Consider the following 18,105-nt stretch of genomic DNA (forward strand, 5'->3'; position numbering starts at 1 on the left):
GGGGCGTGGCGGGGCCGCGCGTGGCGCCCGGGCGCCCCCTGCAGGTCCCAGGAGGGCTGGGCCAGAGCCGGCTGCGGGAGAGCCGGAGTCCCGGGGCCGGGGGCTGGGCACAGTGGTCCGCCGCGGGTTCTGGCTTTCCTTAATCGAATGAAGTATCAAGCTGTCAGGTGCTTTCCAGCTTACAGAAGGCAGAGAAGGGCCCGGCACGATAGCATGGTGGGCTCCAGTTCTTGTCCCGGCTGCCCCACTTCCCATCCAACTCCCTGCTTGTGGCCTGAGAAAGCAGTTAAGGACGGCCCAAAGCCTTGGGACCCTGCACCCGTGTGGGAGTCCCAGAAGGAGCTCCTGACGTCAGATTGGCTCAGTTCTGGTCTTTGAGACTACTTGGGAATTAACCAGCAGGTGCAAGATCCTTCTCACCGTCTCTCCTTCTCTCTGTAAATCTCCCTTAAAAAAAAAAAATAAAAGGCGGAGGGATGGTGCCGAGAAAGTGGTGGGTCAAGCTGCCTGGGGATGGGGTGGATGGTGCTGTGATGGTCGCCAGTTGTTGCTTACACAGTGATGCTGCTTTCCAGTTTGGGGATGGCTGTTCCCTGCCCTGGAGGGTCTTAGGTTGGTGGGGAAGGTGAGGGCTGACCCCTCCAGGTCTGCACCATTCCCAGGGCTGGCCAGTATTCTCATTTTGGCAACAGTGGAAATGAAGGCTGCCCAGTCCTTCCGGTTTCCCAGCTTCCTGGATTCCACAGTAGTATTTTGCCAGGTCACCCACGTGTAGTGTCCTGTTACCCTTTGCCTTTTTTTTTAAAGGTTTATTTTATTTTTATTACTGGAAAGGCAGATATACAGAAAGAAGGAGGTACAAAAAGATAGATCTTCCATCTGCTGGTTTACTTCCCAAGTGGCTGCAATGGCCAAAGTTGAGCCAATCTGAAGCCAGGAGCCTCTTCCCGGTCTCCCAAACACGCCCAGGGTCCCGAAGCTTTGGGCTGTCCTCAACTGCTTTCCCAGGCCACGAGTAGGGAGCTGGATGGGAAGTGGTGCAGCTAGGACATGAACTGGTGCCCAAATGGGACCCTGGCAGATGCAAGGTGAGGATTTAGGCTAAATTCTCCACTTCTAATCCAGCTTCCTGCTAAAAACCTGGGAAAGCAGTAGGGGATGGCTCAGATTCCCAGGCTGCTCCCACCCATGTGGGATACCCAGAGGGGCCCCCTGGCTCCTGGCTTTCACCTGGCCTAGTTCCAGCTGATGCAGCCATCTTGGGAGTGAACCCAGAAGATGGTAGATCTCTCTGTATGTCTGATTTTCAAATAAATAAATACATTTCAAACAAGCAAAAAAGATTTCTTTATTTGAAAGGTAGAGTGTTAGGTGTAAAAGGGAGAGATACTGATTTTCCAATCTGCTGGCTTACTTCTTTCCAAATGTCTCAATAGTCAGTGCTGGGCCAAGTGGAAGCCAGGAGCCACTTGCATCTCCATGTAGATAACAGGAGCCCAAGTACTTGGTCATTCATCTGTTACTTCCCAGGAACATTAGTAGGAAGCTGGATTGAAAGCATGGGTGGGACTCGATCCCACGAACTATGCCATGGAAGGTGGATATCTCAAGTAGTGGCTTAACCCACAGTGCCACCACCCTTGAGCCAGCCTTACCACATTTTACTTAGTCATCTACTGCTATAAAGATTCATGCAGGGCCCGGCGCGGTGGTGCAAGTGGTTAAAGGTCCTCCCCTTGCACGCCCGGGCTCCCTTATGGGCGCCGGTTCTAATCCCGGCAGCCCCGCTTCCCTTCCAGCTCCCTGCTTGTGGCCTGGGAAAGCAGTCGAGGACGGCCCAAAGCTTTGGGAACCTGCACCCGCGTGGGAGACCCGGAAGAGGCTCCTGGCTTCGGATCGGCGTAGTATCGACCCGTTGCGCTCACTTGGGGAGTGAATCATCGGCTGGAGGAAGGAGCTTCCTCTCTGTCTCTCCTCCTCTCTGTATATCTGACTTTGTAATAAAAGTAAATGAATCTTTAAAAAAAAAATGAGTTGAAAGGTAGAGTTACAGAGATAGAAGGAGAGAGAAAGACAGATCTTTCATCCACTTGTTTACTCGTCAAATAGCCATAACAGCTGGAACTGAGCTAATCTTAAGTCAGCAGCTGGGAGCTTCTTCAGGGTCTCCTATGTGTGCAGGAGCCCAGGTATGTGGGCCATCCTCCACTTCTTTCCCAGGTCATAAGCTGGATGTGCACAATGATGGAGCAGGCTAGTCCTCCACCTGTGTGTTTGTCAAGTCCTGATTGTTCCATTCCTGATCCAGCTCCCTGCTAATAATGGCCTTGGGGGCGGGGGAGGGACAGCAGAGTATGGCCCAGGGCTTTGGATCCTTGCTCCCACATGGAAGAAATGTCTGGCTCCAAGCTTTTTACTGACCCAGCTCCAGCTGTTGCAGCCATTTGCATATTGATCCAGCGAATGGAAAATGTCTCTTTCACTTTCTGTCTTTCCTAAATTCCTAAATTCTGTCTCTCTCTAAATTCCAGTTTTGATGAACCAGAATTTTTTAAACAAAAATTTATTTATTTTTATTGGAAAGGCAGATATACCTTGCCCAAATCTGGCAGCTGTGGTCCTCTGGAGGGAATGACTCAGTGGATGGAAGCTCTCCATCTATTTCTCTCTCTTACTCATTCCACCTTTCTCTGTCACTCTGCCTTTTAAGTAAACAGCTCTTTTAAAAAAATTACTTTGGCCTGGCGCAGTAGCCTTGCAGCTAAAGTCCTCACCTTGCACATGCTGGGATCCCATATGGGCACTGGTTCTAATCCCAGTGGCCCCACTTCCCATCCAGCTCCCTGCTTGTGGCCTGGGAAAGCAGTCGAGGACAGCCCGAAAGCCTTGGGACCCTGCACCCGTGTGGGACACCCAGGAAGAGGCTCTGTGTTCCTGGCTTCTGATTGGCTCAGGTCGGCTGTTGCGGCTGCCTGGGGAGTGAATCATCGGGCAGAAGATCTTCCTGTCTCTCCTCCTTTCTGTATATATATCTGACTTTGCAATAAAAATAAATAAATCTTTTAAAAAATGACTTTTACTTGAAAGTCAGAATTACACAGAGGGAGAGGAAGAGACGGTGAGATCTTCCATCTGCTGGTTCACTCCACAAATGGATGACACAGCCAAAGCTGGGCTAGGCTGAAGCAGGAAGGCAAGAGCTTCTTCTGGGCCTTCCATGCCGGTGCAAAAGTCCACGACTTTGTGCCATCTTGGCTGCTTCCCCGGGCCTTTAGTAGGGAGCTGGATGGGAAGTGGAGAGGACAGGAAGCACACTGGTGCTCCTGTGTGATGTTGGCACCACAGCACCAGCCTCTAACCAACTCTTCAAAAAAGTTAGGCAGCGATTTATGATGTCGATATCCCATAATGGGGTGCCAATTGAGACCCATCAATCCTTCCAATCCAGCTTCCTGGTAAATGTGCCTAGAAGGCAGCAAACGATGACCCAAGGACACGGGCCCCTGCTTCCCAGGAATGTGGAAGACCGGGGTGGAGTTCCTAGCTCCTGGCTGTGGCCTGACTCAATCCTGGCATCTGAGACCATTTGAGGACTGAACCTGTCTCCCTCTCTCTTTGTTGCTCTGCCTTTCAGATAGATAAATAAATACATAAACTCTTTAAAAATATTTATTTATTTTATTGGAAAGGCACATATACAGAGAGGAGGAATGACAGAGAGCTTCCATCTGCTGATTCACTTCCCAAGTGACCGCAACGGCTGGAGCTGAGCCAATCCCAAGCCAGCAGCCAGGAGCTTCTGGGTCTCCCACAAGGGTGCCAAGGCTTTGGTTTGTTCTCCACTGTTTTCCTAGGCCACAAGCAGGGAGCTGGATGGGAAGTGGGGCCACTGGGATTAGAACCGGCACCCACATGGGATCCCAGCACATGCAAGGCGAGGACTTTTAAGTGCTACACTATCGTGCCAGGCCCATCAATTTATTTTTTCTTGTCATTATTCCTTTTTGAAAAGCTCAGATACTACCCCTTCACAGGCAATGTCATGCTCAAGAGTATTCCTTCCCCTGAGTGTTAAACAACACACCCAGCACGCAGCCATCACCATGACAGATGAAGTCCCACAGTGGCTCCAAGGCTTCCCATTGGTCTCTACGCACCGTGCTGCCAAGCTCTCTCCCCTGACCAGAAGGACCCTGACCCCACCAGCCTTGGTGTTGGCCCACTCCTCCTGCCAATCTAGACAAACAGGCTGGTTGGCTTTCTAGTCCGGCCAGCTCCACAGCCACCTCAGGGCTCATCAATACCATACATTCCTGGGTCGTGGCTCTGGACAGATTCCATGGCTGGGGCAGGGCCAAGGGCCCACGGCATCTGTGCTTCCCACAGGGAAGAAATCCACACATCTCTCACAGGCCATGCTTCCTCCACACCTGCCCACTTTCTCTGCTTGGTTTTGCGTCCTCCCTTCTCCTCCTGGCCTTCTGCCTCTGTGTGCTGTGTCCACGCTCTGCAAGGGCTTGGGCACCTGTTCCCTCCAGGTGGAAAGTGTCCTTTGCTCCCCCATCCCAGCCCACTTTCCCCTGTGCAAGGGGAAACACTTGCTGCCCGGAGAATCCATATAGTTGCTATCTGTCATTTCTTTCTAAAATCTGTTTAGATATTTGAAAGCCAGAGTTTTACATATAAAGAGGAGGGACCTTGCATTCATTGGTTCACTCCCTCAATGGCCACAGTGGCTGGGGCCTGGTCAGGCTTGAGCCTGCAACTCCACCTGGATCTCTTGGGGCCCAGGGATTTGGGGGTCTCAGCAGCTGCTTTCCCGGGTGTATCCGCAGGGAGCTGGATTGGAAGTGGAGCCCCCAGTGACATGAACCATTGTATATAGGGAATATTGGCTTGCAGGCTTAACTCACTGAACCATGACACTGCTGGCCCCTAGCTGTGGCTCTTTGGTCTGGTCTCTCTGACTGACCTGCTGAGTTCCTATTGCTCCCCACTGCATCCTCCAACACCAGGCATGGGGCTGACACCTGCTGCTTAGCACGCAAGGGAAGGGTCTTCTCTGTCTCCCCACTCCCCGGGGGGGGGTCAGGTTCCCCCCTTGTCCACCTCTTGGCTGGGGTTCACTCCTACTGGTTTTTCACTGAAAACTCTGCGGAGAAAGTGGAGGCTTGGAGCCACTCCTCTGTGCGCGCCCCTCCCCACCCCCCACCGCAGGGCAGACCTCTTATTACCCTTAGGATTGTTTGTTTTCTCAACTGTCACCCTCATCAAGCTGGGAGGTGGCCGCTGCCTTTGATCTCTCTCTGAGAGTCCCCTCCTGGTGCCCAGCGCTAAGCCAGAGATCATGGCTGGCTGCCCCTACTGTGGCGCCCTTCTTGGCCCCTTCCACTCCGAGACCATGGACTTTGCTCAGAAGGGAGCGCACAGCCTGGGTGGCCAGACTGGCTGGAGGTCAAGGACCAGGGCATGTTGCTGGATACCCCACTGGCTGGCTCCCTCCTTTTCAGGATGCCCTTTGCTCCAGGGGCTGGATCCCATGGTGGGGACAGGCCCCCTAGCTTGGCCAATGAACACAGCAGCACTGGGGCAGACTTGGCAGCAGGTTCACCTTATCTGCCAGCCCCCCAGCCCCTTTCTCCCTCCCTCCCACGTAGTCACAGCTCAGGATCTCCACTCTCTGGGATGTTCTGTTCTATTGCCTTGCCCCGCCCTCGCCAGGCACCTGCCGCTGGGCCAGGAAGGAGAAAAACAATCCCAGGCTGCAGTTGAGTCCGGGAGTCCCCGCCCCTTCTCCTGGCTTCCTATTCCCGGGCACCTCCCCAGGCCCGCCCCCACCTGCCCAAGATAATTTTAGTTTGCTTGGGCCTGGAATCTGGACACACAGGGCTCCTTCCTTCTCGCCTGACTTCTGCGGCCCAAGTCGGGACATCCTCCTACCAGCCGTGGGGAAGCAGGTGTAGATTTAAAATCGGATCCTGGTAGCCGGGACGGGAGGGGGCGGGTGCCGAGGCAGAGCCGGACCTTGGACGCGGCGCCGCGCTACCCTTGCTGGGGCTCCTCCAGGTAAGGGGTCCCAGATGGGGCTCAAATGACCACCTGCTCCTAATGCCCAGCCCCATCAGGGGGCCAGACTGTGCTGAGCTGGCCCATTGTCCTCCTTCCCTGCCCTGGAGATGTGAGGGTCGGTTAGGGAGGCTGGGGTAGGTGGTGGGCAAGTAGTTAAGGGGTGGGTGTCTCACTCCGCAAAGTCACAGTCTGTTGTACCAGGGTCCAGGTAAGGACCTGAAGTGGGATTCCTGGGCAAGTGTGGGGTAATTCTGGAAGATTCGGTCCCCTGCTGTGCTGCTCTCGGCTGCCGCACACTTTCTCTTTTCCTCTGGTTTCCCAACCTCCCCTCTCCGGTGATTCCTGCTGTCTTTTTCCCCTTCGCTCTCTGCACACCACTTCCCCCTCGACACGCACAAACCTGTTGGTGGGGTTAGGAGTTAAAGTCTAGAGATTTTCTCTTAGGAGGGCACGACTTTCCCGCTGAAACTGGCCCCTCCCCCCACACAGAAAGAGCCAGAAGGGGTCCGGACCCCCAGGGAGCTTCCCTTGCTCACCACCCCCCCATCCAGTCTGGGTTTCCCCCAGTCCCCATTTACACAAACGTCCCTGCCAAGGGGCCAGGGGTGCGCGCCGGTGCGATGTGGGCAGATGGACTCTGTTCGCAGCCACTCTGGCTCCATATTGTAGTCCCTGCTAGGGACACCGCGCCCTGCCCCCCATAGGGCAGGTGGGGGGGGTGGGCTGCCCCTAGGGTAGATGCTGCGGGTCATCGCTGCCGAGGCTCGGAGAGGGGCTGGTGGTCTTGCCAACTTGATGATGCTGGGGAAGAGGACCAGGCTCGGGTGCAGGTCTTCCTGGTCCATTGGGACCGAGCCTGCACCTGTCGACTGGGTGCGAGGGCCCCCAGGACCGCCCTCTCTGGTTTGCACCGTCTTGGCCTCTTCTCCACCCCCCCTCCCGCTGACGTCCTGCTCCATGGGGGAGGGACCTCCTGAGTGCACAACAATGATTAACTCCACCTGAGGGACTCCAGCATTCTTCACAAATTAAACTTTAAAAGAACGCTGCCCCCCCTCCCGCATTGGATGTTTTTCCCGCTGAGCGAGGGAGTGGGCGGAGCTCCCAGGGCCCCTCCTCCAACTGTTGGTCACCTGGGGGTTCTCATTTCCTTTCCAGGTCCCTCATCCTAAGAGCTTCCCGAAAGGTGAAGCCCACTCCCCGAGCCACAGGCAATCGCTATGGTGGCGGCTGGGAGTACAGGTCCCCCCCAAAACTTCCCCACCTTCCGCTACGCCCAGGCCCCTCCCCCGCCCTGGGAAGCTCTGGATGGTGGCCCTGTTTTCTTTCGGCCTTAAACACCTGGCCCTGCCCCCTGCCCTTGGGGCCAGCCAGGTGGAGCAAGATTCAGGAAGTAAACAAGGAGGCCGGGAGGGTGGTGCTGGCTCTGCCGGGGGCGGGAGAGGCCGTTGGGGAAGCCAGGCTGCAGATCCTACAGGTACTGGGCAGAGGGTGTGTGTGTATGGATGGCCGGGGGTGTCTCCAGCTTTTGGAAACCTCTGTTTCCAGGGACCTTGGAACCTCTCCCCTCAGTCCTTCTGAAATGGGAGTGCAGCATGGTGTGTTGGTGCTGAGCACTGGCATCTGGTGGTGTGTGTGTGTGTCTGCGTGTCTGCGTGTCTGCTCTCTCTGATCAGCTCTGGCATTCTGGGCTCCTGTACCCTGTCGGTCCTCGCAGGTGTTTGACCCTTCCACTCCCACTCCTAATGCGGCTACTTCAGCCGGGACACCCAGAGAGTGTGTTAAGGGGACAAGTCCCCCAGACCATATGCTTGTGGGCATTTAGGGACAGAATGGGACCCAGGGCAGGGACCTGGGAGCCCAGCTTAGTTGAGGCCTCCCCCAAGAGGTTGGCTCCATTCCTGATAGCCTCAGAATCTGGGCCCTGCATTTCTCTCCTTCCCTGGGCAGGGTGCTGGCTTGGGGCATGGGGTAGGCAGACTCCTGCTCCCACCTGGGCTGGAGGTGGGCCAGGGTAGGGGAGGAGAGGATGATGTCAGAGGCACCTCCCACCGGTTAGCCAGCATCCTCCTCTTCCATTCTGTCCCCGCCCTCTTCTGGGCAGGGTGGAGGTGGGGAGGGGCAGGGTTGTTTGTGTTTCTGCCCAGCCAGGAAGTGCAGGTGAGTCAAGTTGAATGCAAAGGTCTGGGTAGTGCCATCCTGCCCCACCCGTACTCACCTGTCCCTCCAATTCCTCTCTGCCCTCCCCGAAGGGTCAGGCGCCTGCTCCATCGAGTGTGTGTACACATCCGTGTGTGCTGGGAACCAGCCCCAGGTGCACCAGGCTGCCTCCTTGAACCCTCTAGGGTCTCCCACATCTCAGGAATCTGGTCCTAGCACCTCTGGCCTCTGTGGGCATGCTCACTCTCACCTGTCCTTACTTTCTCACTCCTCCTTCCATGCAGTACCTGAGGGTGCTAGCCATGCCTGGAGGTGCCTCATGTCCTTGGGCCAGTGGGTGGAATAAGACAGGTATAGTGTAGTGGGCATGGGAGGCCCCAGCACAGTGCCAAGAGGGGGCCCATCAGTCTGGATACAAGAAAGCCAGGAAGACTGCACAGAGGAGGTGGCTGTGGCATTGGGACTCCAGGAAAGAGCTGGGCAGGAATAGAGGTCTGGAGAAGGCAGCGCTTGGAGAGGTTTGGGGGCTGTTGAGATAAGGATGCCCTGGCTGCCCCCCACCTCCCGGGCCCCTGCTCTGCTGAGCCTGTCCTTCCTGCCCTCCCTCACCTGCCCCTCCTCTCCGTTCCTCCTGTACCTCACTCATCACTTGGGCAGGCGTTGCCACCACAGCTCTGGCAACTGGGTCTGGCAACAAAGGGCTGGAAAAACCCGAGGAAGAGCCTGCAGAAGTGAGTGCCCCATGCCTGCAGGCCCTGGCACTGGGCCGAGCTCCAGGCAGTCTGGGGGCTGTAGAGTCTTGCTACTGCCAGGCTTGGGGTGTGTGTGAGGGTGTCCCTCTTTAGCTTGTCCCTGTTGTGACTGAGCCCTGGTCTGGGAGTCTAGGTTCCACTGCCTGCACCTGTTAGGAAGGGAGGGCGTGTGAGAATACTTCCTTCTCAGGGTCTTGGTGGCTTCTTTTGTATAGTGGGGTTCACCCTGTCCTTCCCTGAGGGCTTCAAGTGCAAGCGGTGGGGTGCTGTGTCACCACCAGGGGTGCCCAGACAGAGGGGGGCAAGACCCTGGCTCTGGGGCTGCCACAGTCAGTCCCCTTTCTTCCCTCAGTTGTCATGGAATTGGATCTTTCTCCACCTCAACTCAGTAGTTCCCTGGAAGAAGACCTGTGCCCAGTGCCGGGCACCCCTCCTGGGACTCCCCCACTGCCCGATGCCCCTCCACTGGGAGAGGTGAAGAGGTCCCAGCCGCTGCCCATCCCACCCAGCAGGTAAGTGGCTTGAGAGGGCTGAGGGCTGGCTAGGCCAGTGCCAGGAAACACACAGAGATTGGAGGTCAGCCCTACCCTGCCCCCTCTGCCCTTCCCACAGGAGACTTCGAGAGGAGGGACTTCAGGCAACCTCACTGCCCTCCATCCCCAACCCCTTCCCGGAGCTCTGCAGTCCCCCCTCGCAAACCCCCATCCTGGGGGGGTCGGGTGGTGCAAGGGGGCTGCTCCCTCGAGACACCGGACGCTGCCATGTAAGTCATCCTGTCATCCTGCAGAGGGGAAGGCAGGGAAACAGGGGGTGCAGTAGGAAGGGGGTACCTCTTGGCCAAGGGTCTTAGAGGGTCCAGGTGAGGGAAGGGAACCCTCCCTTTGCCCATACCCTTCATGTCATCTGCAATTCCTGGGGCGCAGGTAGTGAAGGTGTACAGTGAGGATGGGGCGTGCCGGTCGGTGGAAGTGGCAGCAGGTGCCACTGCCCGTCATGTATGTGAGATGCTGGTACATCGAGTGAATGCGCTGAATGACGAGAACTGGGGGTTGGTGGAGTGTCACCCCCACCTTGCACTGGGTAAGTTGGGGTGAGAGAGCGGCAGCTCCCGTTACAAAGCACAGAGCATGGGGCACTTCCGCGAGGCCAGATCATTTATTCTCCACGAACCCCTTCCCCCCTTTTGATCCCAGAGCGGGGTTTGGAAGACCACGAGTCTGTGGTGGAGGTCCAGGCCTCATGGCCTGTGGGCGGAGACAGCCGATTCGTCTTCCGGAAGCACTTTGCCAAATATGAACTCTTCAAGAGCTCTGCGGTGAGTGTGTGTTGGCAGGCCCAGGGCAACCTGTGCCCCCCAGCCACAATCTTTGTCCCTTACTCTGACTCCTTTCTGCCCTCAGCACTCGCTGTTCCCGGAAAAGATGGTCTCCAGCTGTCTTGATGCTCAAACAGGCCTTTCCCATGAGGACCTCATCCAGGTGAGGGTCTGGCTCCCCAGAGCTGCCCAGTCCATCACTGCCCTTCAGCCTGCGCCCCCTCCCCCGTGTCCTGTGAAGAGCCCAACTCTTGGCTCTGTGTGGCTGGGGCAGAGTCAGTTTCCCTGCCCCTAGCTTCATGTGGGGGCGTCTGACAGTGGTGGCTGTGAAGTGTTTGTAAAGTGCACCCTTGGAGGGACCTGGGGCTGGAAGGTCAGACCTCTCACTCATTCCTCCCACTCTCCCCGGGCTGCAGAACTTCCTGAATGCCGGCAGCTTCCCTGAGATCCAGGGCTTCCTGCAGCTGCGGGGATCGGGCCGCAAACTTTGGAAACGCTTCTTCTGCTTTTTGCGCCGGTCTGGCCTCTACTACTCCACCAAGGGCACTTCCAAGGTGATGTCCACAGCTGCCCTGATCCTTCTTGGAACTCCTGGGTCCCCCCGAGGCCTTCAGCTGCTCACGTGCCTCCCCCAGCCCCCTTGCCCAGCTTAACCCCCACCCCAGGAGGCAGGGATGGGAAAGGCAGGTGACCTGAGTTCCAGGCAAGTGCTGTCTGGTCTCGGGTACTTCCCTGCCCCTCTCTGGCCCTGAAATTTCACTAATGGGGCTTAGGGGGCAGTGACAGGGAGATAGGGGTGGCCCGTACCAAGTCCTGCCTTCATTACTGGACAGGATCCCAGGCACTTGCAGTATGTGGCCGATGTGAACGAGTCCAATGTGTACGTGGTCACCCAGGGCCGCAAGCTCTATGGGATGCCTACAGACTTCGGATTCTGTGTCAAGGTGAAGGGCATGGCCTTGAGGGGGCAGGAGGTGCTCAGGCTCCAGGATCTGCTCTGGGGCTCCCAAGCTCCATCACAATCCCCCCCCCCCCCCCCACTGCCGCTTGTCTGTTCACTGGCCTGCTGGAGGCTCCTTGGGTCCTGCCCCGCTCTGTGGGAAGCAGGGACCGGCGTCTGGTCCTAGAGACAGTTGCGGGAGTTGTGTCCTCTCCCCACAGCCCAACAAGCTTCGCAATGGCCACAAGGGGCTCCGCGTCTTCTGCAGTGAGGATGAACAGAGCCGTACCTGCTGGCTGGCCGCCTTCCGCCTCTTCAAGGTGAGGCTCTTGGGAGCAGGGTGTGGCCTCCTGTGCTGGTCTGGTGTGTGTGTTTGGGAGAAGGGGTCCTGCCTTTCCCTGACCAAGGAATCCCCTGCAGGAGGGAGTTCTGGGTCTGCAGGATGAGGAGGGCAGCTTAACCTCGCTGTCTGAGAACCCCTGATGCCAGACTGGGGTTTACTTGTGGCCTCAAGCAGCCCCCGAACACAGCCCTGTCCCTGGGGAATCCTGACCTGCTAGGGGTTGTAGCCCAGTCCTAGGACCCCTGGGCTCAGGCTCTGTCTCTCTTCCACCCCCAGTATGGAGTGCAGCTATACAAGAATTACCAGCAGGCACAGGCTCGCCATCTGCGCCCATCCTATCTCGGTTCCCCACCATTGGTGAGTGTGCATGGGGTAGGGGGGTGGGTTGGCGGGCATACCTGGACATTGATCTGACTCCTCCCCTTCCTGTCCTGTGCTGTCTGCAGAGGAGTGTCTCCGATAACACCCTGGTGGCCATGGACTTCTCTGGCCATGCTGGACGGGTGATTGAGAACCCACGGGAAGCCCTGAGCGTGGCCCTGGAGGAGGCGCAGGCCTGGCGGGTGAGGGGCCTGCTCCTGTTGTGCTGTCCTGTGGGTTTTTGAAGAGGGGGAAGAGGAAGGGAAGGCTGAGAGGATCCCCCCAAGCTGTGAGGTGCTGGGTGGTACTCGCTGCACACTTGACCCTCATGTCTGCACTGTTCCACAGAAAAAGACCAACCACCGGCTAAGCCTGCCCACCCCATCCTCGGGCACGAGCCTTAGTACAGGTGGGTGATAGTCCAGAGTGCCCTAGGGCTGGAGACTGCTGTGGACTCTCTGGTGGGGGGTAGGGCTAATTGGGGGATCCCCTCCCCAGAGCAATGCCCCCATTGTCCTCCCTTTCCCACTCCCAGCTATTCACCGCACTCAGTCGTGGTTCCATGGCCGCATTTCCCGTGAGGAGAGCCAGCAGCTCATCAGGCAGCAGGGCCTGGTGGACGGGTGAGTATGGGGCTGGGATCAGGTGGAGCCACGGGTGCACAGGTGAGGGAGAGCCAGGGTCGGGACTGCTGCCAGGGGTCCTGGGTCACCTTGCCATCTCCTCTGGCAGTCTCTTCCTGGTCCGTGAGAGCCAGCGCAACCCCCAGGGCTTCGTTCTCTCTCTGTGCCACCTGCAAAAGGTCAAGCACTACCTCATCCTGCCGGTGAGTGGCTTCTCCTGCATCCCCCACCCCCCAGGTCGCCATAAGGAAGAAAGTCCTCAGTCTCCCTGCACCTGTTGTCCTCCCCTGCCTCCCTCGAGGCCCCCTCCCACAACCCTTGAGCCCCCAGAGCAAATCCCCTTTTATTCTGAACAAAAAGCAGAGGCCTCAGCCTTGGAGGGGTCTCCCACCAGCACGGGGCCCTCCCTGAACTTATCCTCCCACCCCCAGAGCGAGGAGCAGGGTCGCCTGTACTTCAGCATGGATGATGGCCACACGCGCTTTACCGACCTGCTGCAGCTTGTGGAGTTCCACCAGCTGAACCGCGGCATCCTGCCCTGCCTGCTACGCCACTGCTGCACCCGAGTGGCCCTCTGACCCTCGCCCTGTGGGCTCGGGCACCATGGAAGGCGGCTCTGGGCCATGAATACTGGGAAGGTCCCCCACGCGTGCTCTCCTCTGCTCTTACGTGTCCCCAGGAGGGTGCCCCATCCCCACTACCCACCCGCACCCCAGACAGGCTGCCCTCCACCCCCTTCTCCAGGGGAGGCCCTTGGTGGCCCTCTCTATCGAGGCCCTGGGGCGCTGCTCTAGGCAGGGCCTCACAGGAGGGACAGGGGCAGGCGGTCCTGTGGCCCACATTGTGTACAGACTGAGAGGCCAGTTCATCTGCTCTGTTTTATACTCGTGACAATAAATAATATTTTTTATACACCTGTGAGTTCTGTCTGGCAAGCTTTGGTGTGCTGAAAAGGGCTGGGATGGATAGGTGGGTGGCAGCAGCACCCTTGCAGAGCGTAGCCACATTTCGGCCAGCCTGGGTGTTTCTGGAAGGCAGGCAGAGGTGGCCTTGGTTTTGGGGGAGGTTGTAATGCCTAGCACTGAAAGGCAGTTACAGAGTGTGTGTGTGTGTGTGTGTATGTGTGTGTGTGTGTGTTGGTGGGGGCGGGGGAACCTTCCATTTGGTCATGAGACCACTGCTGGGCCAGGCTCAATAAGGCACAGCAGTCAGGAGCATCTTCCTGGTTTCTGATGTGGGTGAAGAGGCCCAAGGGCATGGGGCGTCCTCTGCTGCTTTTCTAGGTGCAATAGTGGGGAACTGGATCAGAAATGAAGCAGCTGGGACCCCAACTGGAGTGCCAGCATGGAATGCCAGTATTACCCGCAGCTTAGTTGGGCCCAAAATCTCAAAGCTGAATCTGAACCTCCACTCCTAGTTCACCTGAAATGCAAGGAACAGAGGAGCATGAAATATGATACATCAGGGCACAATGAGCAAAAGCCAGATTGGGAAACCACAGAGCAGATAACTGGGTCTCTTCAACAGTGATACAATTACAAGAAAAGACGAGGAATCTCTAGATTTCAAGAAACTTATGCACATGTGTCGACCGAATGTGATGTACTGACCTGATTTGATTCAAATCCAAACTGCAAAATGCGTTTATGAGCAACTGGGGGAGACGCAGCCTCTGATGAGACATTGATGATATTAAGGATCTGAGGAGCTTGCTGAGACGTACAAATGGTGTTATGGTTAGGGTGCTGTTCATTGAAGCCATTCATTCTGAAGTATTTACAGGCAAAACAGCATGCTAGCTCAGCTTTGAGAAACAAGCCAGCGATTGGGGCTGGCATTGTGGCACAGCAAATTAAACTCCCACTTGTGACACTGGGATTCCATATGAGCCTTGGTTCAAGTCCTGGATGCTGCACTTCTGATCCAGCTCCCTGCTAACTCTCCTGTGAAAGCAGTGAAAGGTGATCCAAGGGCTTGGGCCCTTGGATGATGGAGTTCTTGGCTCGTGGCTTCAGCCTGGCCCAGCCCTGACAGTTGCAGCCATGTGGGGGGAAGTTAACCAGAGGATGGAAGACCTTCCTCCCTCTCTGTCTCCCCCTCTCTTATTGCCACCCTGTATTTTAAATAAATCTTTTTTTGAGAAAAAGAAATAATAATCAGTGATGAAGGGAGAGGGTGGGGTATGGTTGTGGGTTGGCTGTGAGTTGATACTGGTTAAAGTTGAAAGGTACATGCAGGTTTAAGTTACTCTCCCTGTTTCTTTTGTACATTGATCATAATTTTTTCCGACTTAATTGGAGACCCTCTAACAACCCCAAGTTGTTGATACTGCTTGGTGTGAAGTGGAGTGAACCAACTTTCTAGGCTCTCCCATCCCCCTTCTCCTGTTGGCCTGGTTGAACTGTGGCTCCCCTACCAAGTCTGATTTGGGACAGGACAGAGAGAAGGCCAGGACCTCAGCCTGAGTCTGCAGGTCAGGCTGGGATATGTTCCCCTCCCCTTTTGCCTGGTGGGCTTCCAGGTGGCATTCTGAAGCCACAACTGGGATCAGCAGTGGCCTGAAGGGGCATCCTCCCCTGGGGAGCCGTCCCGCCTTCTCATTAGGCCTGATCTGTGGCTGAGAGGGCTGTCCTGGGGTGACCTTGAAAAGATCCAGCCGCTGCAACATCCCCTGGGCCAGACCTGCCAACCAAGTAGCCACTTGTGTGACCAAGGCACCCCCTTGCTTGGCTGATCCCAGGCTGGTGGGCTTGGAGTTGTCTGGGAAGCAGAGGGCTCAGAGGCCTCATCTGCACCATTCCAGCCTGCATCCTTGTGGGGATCTGCCCTGAGAACTCAGCCGCAGCCCAGGGGCATCCCCGTGGGTGGGGGGTCGAGATTGCTTCTCTGCTGGAGGACTGCCAACCCACGCCTTCTGCACCTGTGTGCGCTCTGGAGCCTTCTCCTGTGCTTGCTACTCCTTTGGCATCCAGCTGGCTGGTGTGACTACACGGCCAGGCCACCAATGGCCAGGACCCTGCTGAGGTATGCCTGCTGGGGCAAGAGTGTAGGGGCCGGGGGAATCACATTTTAAGCATGTCCAGGGGGTTAATGTCCCCCTCCACACCCCGCCCCACCACCAAAATGTCCCCTGGTAGCCTGAGGCACTGGGCAGGGGACAAAGCCCTTTTTTGTCCTTTTATGTCCATCAGCTACTGGGAGTGTCCAGAGACACAGCTTTCCCATTTTATTAACGACAAACTGAAGCTCAAAGATAAAGGGGGTCCCTTGGGGTGGGGATTTGGGGACCGAGGCCACAGTCAGTCTGGGTGGCAGGGGTGGGGATGGGAGGGATTGGGCCCTCTCTGCCCTTTGTTCTTGCCCCCTCAACACTGGCCGCTGTGCAGGGCCTGGGTCCCTGGGGAGCTTGGGGGAGGAGGCGTCAGCAGCTGGGAGTGTCAGGAACCAAGGTGGAGCGAGGGTGGGGGGCTCAGGCCCACAGCTCAGGCAGACCCTGGGCCCCAGTTTGCAGCTTGAGGTTGTGAGGAGGAAGCTGACCCACTCCCCAAAAACCAGCTTGACTTTCCAGAACGAACAGCTGCGGGAACTTCTGCTGTGGACGCCCCTGGTAGAGTCCAAGGGTTCAGCTGGGGCAGAGGGGCACTGGGTACTCACTAGCCTCCGACCTGGGGGTGCCGGCTTTGCATGTTTTCAGAAAAAGCTTCCACCACAGTGCAGCAGACAGAAAAGGCAGCCCAGGAGCTGGAGGGCCAGGGTGTGGACAGACGGCTTTCCTGGTGGTACTGTCAGAAAACCCCAGCTTTGGGGCTTGGGGAGGGGGAGTGTGTGTGCAGCGACGAATCAGCTTGTAGGCCTGGAGACTTCGTGCTGAGGCGGGATGAGCAGTAGACGGGAAGAGGGGCTGGGATCCTGTGGGAGTTGGAGGCTGCCATGTGGCTTCCCCCTTGAGCCTCAGGGTGACCCCGGGGCTGAGGCTGGGCTTGAGGTGCCCCAGAAGAGTCCCAGGAAGGAAGGGGTGCTGGGAAGTGGGTGCACTGCCTGGACTGAGTAGAGCTGTGCTTCTCCTTCCTAATGGGTGTGTGGGCTGAGCTGAGAAGGTGGCTTGTGTCCCCTGGCAGAGCCACTGAGGGGGGTGTGTGTGTGTGTTTTCTCCCCTGGGCTGTCATTCCCCCAACCACTGGTTCAGTTCCCAGGTGTTTCCAGGAGCAACCAGGACTGGGCCAGGAACGCAGAACTTGATCCAGGTCTCCCACACAGGGTGTGCTGTAACAGGGAGTTGGAATGCAAAGTGGGACCAGGCCGCAAGCCCCCAGGCACCTGGACGTGGACATCCTCAGAAACAGCTAAGCTGCCAACACACACTGTGCACCAAGGCTGCGTTTTTGTGGTTCGGTTTGTTCCTTCTTGCACTGGGTCTTGGGGTGTTTCAGTGAAGGCTGAGGGCGATGGAGAGGGCAAAGACAACCCATTTAGGGCACGACGTAAATACCCTTTCGGTCCTGTAAGGGAACTGGGCTGTGGGACCCTGGGGTTTGAGGGGTGTCTCCTGTACCTTTACACCTGCGACCCTAGGACAAGGTTACCTACTAATCTGTGGCTCACTCAGATCCTCCAAGGCGCACGGAAGCTGGCGTTCCTATTGGGCATCCCATCAATCTCCCAATGGACTCCAGCGGGCTCCTCTCTTCAGCCTGAGCCCACCCAGCCAACTCTCTCGCATCTGCCAGTCCTGACATGGGTCTCCCATCTTGGAGTTCGACTTTGCAAGAAAGCCACCCTGCCGCACACAACTCAGGGCTTAGGTTTTGGAGCAATGAGTGAGAAATGTGTGAGACCAAGACGTTTCTGGCGAGACTGCGGTGGGCTGGCCGAGCCAGGCACCTGCGCGCCTGTCTGCCCACTTCAACCCAGCCAGCCTGGAGCGCCCGGGGCGCCTCTGCCCAGGCAAGGCCTGTCTGCCTCGTCAGGGGGCGCGCTTCGGCGCGGCCAGGACTCGGGTACGCGCCGTCGGTGCCCGGGCCGGCGGGAAGGGGCCGCTGAGGTCAGCCTGGTCTTCACTACGAGCACGTGTTGTGTTGTGTAGGCGACGATCTTCACGCCGCCAGGGGCCTGCGTTCGTGCGGTCGCTGCCAGGAACCCCAGCTCCCCGCGTCGACACGCGCACACTCGGACAGCGCCTGCCAGGCCGGCTCAGCCGTGCGCCTGCAGCGACACCCAGCGGCCGCCGCGGGAAGTGCGGGCGCCCCGCGAGGTTCCCACTCGTGGTTCCGGGAGGGCACCCCGGAGGAGCTCGGGCGCGCGCTGCAGGCTGCCCGCGGGGCACTTCCCTTCCCTGCCCCCGTTTCCTCCCTGGGCGGTAAGCCGAGCCTTGGGAGATCCTGGCCGGCTGCGGTGCCCGGAAGGGCGGGGCGGGGCGCGCTGGGCTGTGACCCTGGCAAGTTTCACTTCTGGGTCCTGCTCGGGTGGTGCCGGGAGGGCCCCTCGGGTGAGGGCTGCAGGGCCGAGCTCCCGTGCGCGGGACCCCGGCTGAGGGATTGCTTTTA

At 57.6% G+C, this 18,105-nt stretch overlaps 1 protein-coding gene across 1 annotated transcript; it reads left to right on the plus strand.

Moving 5' to 3' along the window:
- Nucleotides 1-9,338: 9,338 nt before the first annotated feature.
- Nucleotides 9,339-13,465, plus strand: GRB7 (growth factor receptor bound protein 7). The gene is made up of 14 exons (XM_041000596.1): nt 9,339-9,493; nt 9,594-9,744; nt 9,905-10,061; nt 10,175-10,296; nt 10,382-10,459; nt 10,713-10,850; nt 11,130-11,240; nt 11,458-11,556; nt 11,856-11,936; nt 12,026-12,142; nt 12,288-12,348; nt 12,475-12,562; nt 12,672-12,765; nt 12,994-13,465. The coding sequence occupies exons 1-14, from the start codon at nt 9,339-9,341 to the stop codon at nt 13,138-13,140; spliced, it is 1,599 nt and encodes a 532-aa protein (XP_040856530.1). The 3' UTR covers nt 13,141-13,465.
- Nucleotides 13,466-18,105: the final 4,640 nt, after the last annotated feature.

The sequence above is a fragment of the Ochotona curzoniae genome, unplaced genomic scaffold (assembly GCF_017591425.1).
Source record: "Ochotona curzoniae isolate NIBS_2020 unplaced genomic scaffold, NIBS_Ocur_1.0 scaffold_2453, whole genome shotgun sequence".
In the NCBI taxonomy this organism is placed as follows: domain Eukaryota; kingdom Metazoa; phylum Chordata; class Mammalia; order Lagomorpha; family Ochotonidae; genus Ochotona; species Ochotona curzoniae.

What these genes read in the sequence shown, in the direction of transcription:
- GRB7 (XM_041000596.1), top strand. Translation starts at nt 9,339, where the DNA reads ATGGAATTGGATCTTTCTCCACCTCAACTCAGTAGTTCCCTGGAAGAA. An exon ending in AACTCTTCAAGAGCTCTGCG is followed by an intron (nt 10,297 to 10,381) that starts GTGAGTGTGTGT and finishes TTCTGCCCTCAG; the next exon opens with CACTCGCTGTTCCCGGAAAA. An exon ending in CAGCAGGGCCTGGTGGACGG is followed by an intron (nt 12,563 to 12,671) that starts GTGAGTATGGGG and finishes CTCCTCTGGCAG; the next exon opens with TCTCTTCCTGGTCCGTGAGA.